At 40.1% G+C, this 7,104-nt stretch overlaps 1 protein-coding gene and 1 long non-coding RNA gene across 2 annotated transcripts in view; both read right to left on the bottom strand.

Moving 5' to 3' along the window:
- LOC144019137 (uncharacterized) overlaps positions 1–7,104 on the bottom strand; it is a 33,548-nt gene continuing 26,444 nt past the window's right edge. Inside the window, exons 13-16 of the mRNA XM_077521979.1 lie at positions 2,779–3,936; positions 2,426–2,441; positions 1,180–1,361; positions 1–1,058 (exon numbers count right to left, since the gene is read on the bottom strand). Of these exons, the coding sequence (XP_077378105.1) occupies positions 142–1,058; positions 1,180–1,361; positions 2,426–2,441; positions 2,779–3,936 (2,273 nt within the window). The 3' untranslated portion in view covers positions 1–141. The remainder of the gene's footprint in view (positions 1,059–1,179; positions 1,362–2,425; positions 2,442–2,778; positions 3,937–7,104) is intronic.
- Positions 3,956–6,860, bottom strand: LOC144019059 (uncharacterized). Its single transcript, XR_013283577.1, has 4 exons — positions 6,717–6,860; positions 4,813–6,183; positions 4,365–4,456; positions 3,956–4,173 (listed from the first exon to the last, which is right to left on the bottom strand). It is a non-coding gene; the product is annotated as an uncharacterized LOC144019059 (long non-coding RNA).

The raw sequence follows: 7,104 nt of genomic DNA, 5'->3' as shown, positions 1-7,104 counted from the left end.
GAAAAAAAAAAAGATTTTTATTTATTTATTTATTTTGGAGAAGAAAATGAACTAGGTTAGATCCATTTTATCTTCGGTCTTGAAAAACATGGATCTCTCCCGAGTCGCTCATCATGAAAAAACAAGTAGGCAATAAAACATTTATTCGTTCTCTATGTTGTGTTTGCGCATGTGTTCATTCAAACTGGCCCGGTGACCGTAACTTTCTCCACACACCGAGCAGCTAAAGGGTATTCCTCCTGTGTGCGTCCTCATGTGCATTAGCACATGTTCCTTCCGAGAGAAGGTTTTGCCACAATCTGAGCAGCGGAAGGGTTTTTCTCCTGTGTGTTTCCTCATGTGCGTGACCATGTTTTCTTTCTGAGAGAATGTTTTGCCGCAAGTTGAGCAACGGAAGGGTTTCTCCCCTGTGTGCGTTCTCATGTGCAATTCTATACTTCCCTTTTGTGAGAAGGTTTTACCGCAAACTGAGCAACTAAAGGGTTTCTCTCCTGTGTGTACTCTTATGTGTCTTAGCATTGGGCCTTTTTGAGCAAATTCCTTACCGCAAAATGAGCAACTAAAGGGTTTTTCTCCCGTGTGTGTTCTCATGTGTGTGATTAAAGTTTGTTTTGTGGCAAAATTTTTACTACAAACCGAGCAGGTAACACGTTTTTTACACGATTGTGATTTTTCCTTGTTGCTATGATGAGTTGTCTCCTTTTCAGAGGCTTTGGACCGTTTGCCGTCACCTTCACAGTCTGCATCCCTCCTCAAAGTCTCTTCTGTCTCGTCAATGTCTGACAGTGGTCCTGAGACGTTGTCTGACGGTGGACCTCCACTTGGACTGTGAGGATAAAGCTGTGTTTCATCATCATCGTCGGCTTCTTTTTTCACAGCGACAACAATCAGTGGCAGCTTGCTGACGTCAGTCTCCTGCTCTTCCTCCTTAATGTGAGGGTGCTGTTGGTGATCCTCCTCTTCTTTAATGTGGGGATGCAGTGGATCCTCCTTTTCTTCTTTCACGTGTGGTTGATGAGGGCGAAGTTCTTCCTGACAACCAATCTGCTGCTGGATGTCTGCAATACACAAGTAACAACACATACACAGTTGAGTCGTTTGTTAGCCACTGGTCTCATTTGCCACAAAAAAGAAAAAAAGAATAACGACAACAAAGTGAAAGTCAACATTTGTTGTCACCATCACAGTCTGCATAACTCCTCCGAGGTTTTTCCATGTCAACTGTGATGATGAAGCTGTGACAACTCGAGCGGCTCGTATTCACAGAGGCACCAGCATCCTCCTCTTCCCCTTTAACATGGGAAGGCTCCGAATCCCCTTTGTGTTGGAGGGATAAATTCTTCCTTGTGACTAAGCAGTGTCTGAAAGTCACAAGACAATTTTATTACTATAACGACTGCTATATTGTCAGTAATATTTTTGTCACAAAAACATTATCATTTGGGTGGGCAGCCCAAGGACAGAGTTGAACGTGGTTTCTTAGTTAGCTGCAAGTCCCATGAACTAAAAATGTGAACTAGAGAGATGTTCCAACAATAATATTTAGGCTGGCCTAGGTCAGAATTTGGCATTTTCAAAAGTAGATTTTGGAAAAATGGTATTCGCTGTCAGTTGTTCCACTCATCCACGACAAAGCCTTGGAGATTTATTCGTTTCCCGAGGGGAAAAAAAAAAAAAAAAAAAATCATCAGTGGGAAGTAAAAACTATATCAATCAAACTCTAATATCATTACTTTAAACCAAAATAACTGTTTTACTTTGTCTTAAAAAAAAGTTTTTTTTTGTTTGTTTTTTTAAAAGTTGTTTTAATAATCGTGGCCCATTAATTGTATGGTGTTTGTGTGGAAAATATTCCTTCCATATCAAAACGTTAGGTCAAACTGGGTGGCAATATGGCGCCCTCATCTGTCACTGGCCACAAGTCAGAAATCCAATCGGAAACATCAAAACAACGGAAACAAATAGTCTGTACGACAGGTCAAAAGAGAAATAAATCAAATTGTCAACATAAATAAAATCAATGAAGTTTTTCGCTGACTGCTCGTCGACTCCACAGATACAACGTTAGCATTTAGCTAGCATAAACACACGTAAACCATTACAAACGGATTAATAATAGGAAAGGTGGACTCACCCAAACTGTTGTGGTTTTTATTAGATGCTGCTCTTGTTAACAATAAACCACGTCATAAACTTGAGGTCCTAATCAGTTTGTGGGAAACAAGTTAATTCCTTCCTTTTTGGATAGTAATTTCTGCCTGTAGGTTGTGTGCGCATGCGCAAAGTGACAAGAGGGCGGCCCTTACAGCAACGGACTGAATCTTTTAAAAGGACAGTAGCCTATTTATTTAATTTAATTAAGGCTTTAATATTCCAATGTGCATTTCATTTTATTTATTTATTATCAGTATCTTTATATTGTAACGATTCGTCACTAAAGGCTACGAAAGTTAATAGGCACATTGTCCGGGACGTCACATGGCTGCCATCTTGCGACGGTATTGACAACATGATGATGCCAGATGAAAAAAAGAGCCACAGAAAAACAGAAACCACATTGAATTTATAACAAAGGATAAAACATACAATAAAAAAAAAGATTTAAGAACAAAATCTGTTACTTTGTATACTACTTCTGTGCACATTAAATTCAATGTTTACTAAAAACTAAACTAAATGTTTATATTTTTAGGAACCTTCAGTCTTGAATAACATGGAGGCCCCAACTTAACTGCTAATCACTAAAGGCCCCGGAAGAACTAGGCAGGAAAACATTTTATTCTTTCTCAGTGTTGTGTTTCCGCATGTGTTGAGTCAAACTTGCCTTATGAGAGAAGTTTTCACCACACTCTATGCAACTAAAGGGCTTTTCTCCCGTGTGTGTTCTCACGTGTGACACCAAATGTGACTTTTTAGAGAAGATTTTACCACAAGTCGGGCAAGTGAAGGGTTTAATGCCTGTGTGTCTGCTCATGTGCGATTCCCTACTTCCTTTTTGGGTGAATGTTTTACCGCAAACTGAGCAACTAAAAGGTTTTTCTCCCGTGTGCGTTCTCATGTGCGTTATCATGTTTTCCTTTTGAGAGAATGTTTTCCCACAAGTTGAGCAAGTAAAGGGTTTTTCTCCTGTGTGCGTTCTCATGTGTGACTGCATGCTTCCCTTTTGAGAGAAAGCTTTATTGCAAACTGAGCAACTGAAAGGTTTTTCTCCTGTATGTATTCTCATGTGTCTAAGCATTGGGCCACTTCGAGCAAATTCTTTACCACAAGATGAGCAACTGTAGGGTTTTTCGCCCGTGTGTATTCTCATGTGCGTCATCAAAGTTTGCTTTGTAACGCAGCTTTGACCACAAACTGAGCAACAGAAGGGTGTTTCTCCTGTGTGTGTTCTCATGTGTGTTACCATACTTTGTTTTCTTGTGAATGTTGCACCACAAAAAGAGCAACGAAAGGGTTTTTCTCCTGTATGCGTTCTCATGTGTCTATTCAATGTTGAGTTTTTAGTGAAACTTTTGCCACAAACTGAGCAGGTAACACGCTCTTGATGCTTTTGTGACGTTTCCTCGTTTCCACCACGTGTTGTCTCCTTTTCCGAGCATTTCGACTGTTTGTCGTCACCTTCACAGTCCGCTTTGCTCCACAGAGGTTCTTCATTGTTGTCACTGTCTGACAGTGGAGCTAAGCGGTCATCTGAGGGTGATCCGCCACACCGGTCTCCACTTGGACTGTGGTGATTAAGTTGTGACTGCTCTGGTTGCTGCTCTTCGTCGTCTTCGCTTTTGACTGAGGCATCAGTCGGTGGCAACTTAGTGACACCAGACTCCTCTTCTTCCTCTTTAACATACATGTATTGTGGATCCTCCTGATTCAAACTGGAGCTCCCCCACTGCGGCTGCGGAGGAAGTTCTCCTTGACAACCAATCGGCTGCTGGACATCTGCAGAACACAAACACAGCTTGGATCAGAGTTTCCCAACTTTTATTGAGCCTGTGCACAAATTTTACAATGGAAAAAACTGTGTGGTTTCTGGGCCGGTTTTGTTGAACATAAAGTTGATATACATGGAGGAGTTAAAGAAAGACACAGAGAGCCTAAATAATAACTTTGGGACCAAATAGGCGAAATTGGGTAATTTTCCGTGACACTCCTGATGATCTCTGGAGTTGGGAGTCGCTGGTTTCGATCACATGGGTTAAAGATGACACGCTTGATTAGTGGTACAACAAAGTCAGACTGGTAAAATAACTTTCAGACATATTAGTAAACAAAGGCAGCACAGACACGATTCGTTTGTTAGTTAAATGACCGACTCGTCCCACTAGCCACAAAGAAATCAAACGTGAACATGAAGAGAGAGAGGATACGTTTGACCACGGTGGCACCATCTTGAACTGGGAGAAACGTAAACTGTACTACACTTTTACACATAGACAGCAGCTCATCGCCATGTGAAGCTCTAAGCACAAAACGAGTGCATCATTAGTGAAGTTGCCAAAAATGAGCGACGACAATGATGATGAATCAATTGGCAGTGCGCTGAACAGGACAACACAGTTAAGAGCTCTTCAGGAAAAAAAAGAAAACTTGGTCTGTTCATTGTGGGTTACTTCTGTAAAACATTAATTGTCAATGTGTTATGTGTCTGCGTGTATGCAGTTAAATATTTTCTAAAACACATTTTTCTCCCGTGTATGTTCTCGTGTGTTTAATACGACATGTATAGAAAAACTTTCACCACAGAGTAGGTAACATGTAGTTATGTGTTTGTGATGCTTGCACATTGTCAAAAGTTGTTTCCATTTTTGGTGTCACCTTCACGCTTTGCTTTGGCCCTCAAAGGTTCTTCCATGTCGAACTGAGAGCTTGTCTGGTGGTGGTCCTCAATTCCTGATGAGCTTGGGTGTATTTCACAAAGCAGGTTTAGTGAGAAACCTGGCTAAAGAAACCCTGAAAAGTGGGAAACTTGTTTCAGAAAGGGAGGTAACTGAAACAAGAGGATAAGAGGGAACTCTAGCCTGTTTCATAAAAAGAGGCAATTTAAGCGCTCGGTCAGTTACCATAGTAACATGGTCCATCAACCTAACCTGGTCGGTAGCAGGTTTGTCACAATGAACCTCGAGTTTTTCCCTGCACCCGCCTCCTTTCAGCCACACATGACAATTCATTTCCTCATTCATTCAGTCCGCTGCGATGCATTTTGCGTAAATACGCCTGTAGTCTATAGCGTAAAGTCCACTTTGGTCACAAACATGGCATTTCATTTTGACAATGAACCTATTGATGAAGGTGCCGCAATATTGCGCAGGGAATTAAATATTCGTTGTGAGAATGTTATCAGACCGCGTATATCTGGCATTTCCGCACAGTTACCTTTTTGAGCGATACCACGTTTCACATCACAGTCCATCATCTACATACACTACTTAATCCATCCTTACATTTGCAACATTACCAGACATAGTCATATGCGCTCACACAGGAGCAGTATTGCGCTCCATTTTTTTCTTACACCCGTTTGAATAATGTTTTTATATTTTATCTAAGTGTTTTATATTTCATCTTAAATCAAGTGCGCTTCACCCTCGCAGGGTTGCACCTAAATGAAATGAATTAATGAGCTATCAATCAACAAGTTTCTCCTGTAATACTGTGATTGCAAAGGACTATACATTTAAATTTACGCATTGACCGGAGCAGTAATGTTCACCCACGCTGCCTTCCTCTATGGGGAGCCGCTGCGGTGTTGCACTTTCTCTCTTCTTTTTTTTTTTTTTAAATAAAGACATGTTCAAATTCGACATAAGATCGCATTAAGATTTTCGATTGAGAGGGGCAAAAAATAAAATTAAAAAGCAATGCGGGAGCAGAGGGCGGCACTACGCTCGGCTTCCCCGTTTCTATGGTGACTCGACGAATCAGGGCTCCATTGAAGCGGTCTTTTTAAGTCCAGGTGAGACTACTCAGCATTGATATAACTCACTGGAATCAGCTGGACTGGAACCGAAAACGCAGTTTCCTATCGGAGGGTATGTCAACTCGTTGTTAATCTATCTCAGTTTGTTGAACCTCCTTTGTGAAATACACCCCTTGTCTTTTAACTTAACTGATGCCAGTCAGTGGCAATTTGTTGACATCAGCCCTCTTGGAGTGGGAGGGGGGAGGGCCTCCTGGCCCCCCTTGCAGCTGCGGGAGAAGTGACAGAAAATATTTAATGAATCATGCAATACAATAAATTTATCAAAGACATACTGGATAAGACTGAGTAGCACGTGACAGGCCTGTCAACGCTAATCAAATGATTCAATAAAGAAAAATGTTCTCAAAATTGTAAAAATGCTTTCAGACATCCTTTACTTCATAAATTATCCTAATTTACATCCACCTCACATTGCTGCCTTTCTCACAATGTATTATGTGGATCAGTGGAGTGGAGATAACAACAACAACAACAACAACAACAATAATAATAATAATAATAATAATAATAATAATAATAGAACCGTCAATCTGTATGCCGCTCCAAACCCGGACTTCAAATGCGAGCGACAACACAATGAAATAAATGACTTCCGTCATAATAGAAATAAATCAATTGGTATCACATTCATAAATTCACACCTACTCTGTGTCGTGACCATAGTTATGTTAGCATTTAGCGATCATGCCTAAACATATAACTCACAAACGGAATTATAATACAATGAGTACAAACTCACCAAAACTGTTGTGTCCCTTGTTAGTAACCCTCCACGGAATTATTAACTTCAACCACTCTCTGGGAAAATTACTCATTCGTTCATTTTGCATCAAGGTTGATCTGCTCTCGTCTGTTTGTGTTTAACATTTAGGGTATTGTGTACGCATGCGCTGTGTCACTTCTTCTTCATCGTGTTTAATATCGGTTAAAAACTTTAATACTACATTACCGCCATCTGTTGATATGAAAATATTACTGCTTTGCACAAAGACTGACGAGACAAATTAAGATAAATACATAGTAAAATAATTAAACAAGTATTGAAATAATAAAATAAATACTATAAGTTATATACATATTTAAAAAATAATAATAATCAATCATTCATAGCACATTCATGATGTTGT

Source organism: Festucalex cinctus, chromosome 5 (genome assembly GCF_051991245.1).
Source record: "Festucalex cinctus isolate MCC-2025b chromosome 5, RoL_Fcin_1.0, whole genome shotgun sequence".
NCBI lineage: Eukaryota > Metazoa > Chordata > Actinopteri > Syngnathiformes > Syngnathidae > Festucalex > Festucalex cinctus.
This window is presented reverse-complemented; position numbering and strand designations above follow the sequence as displayed.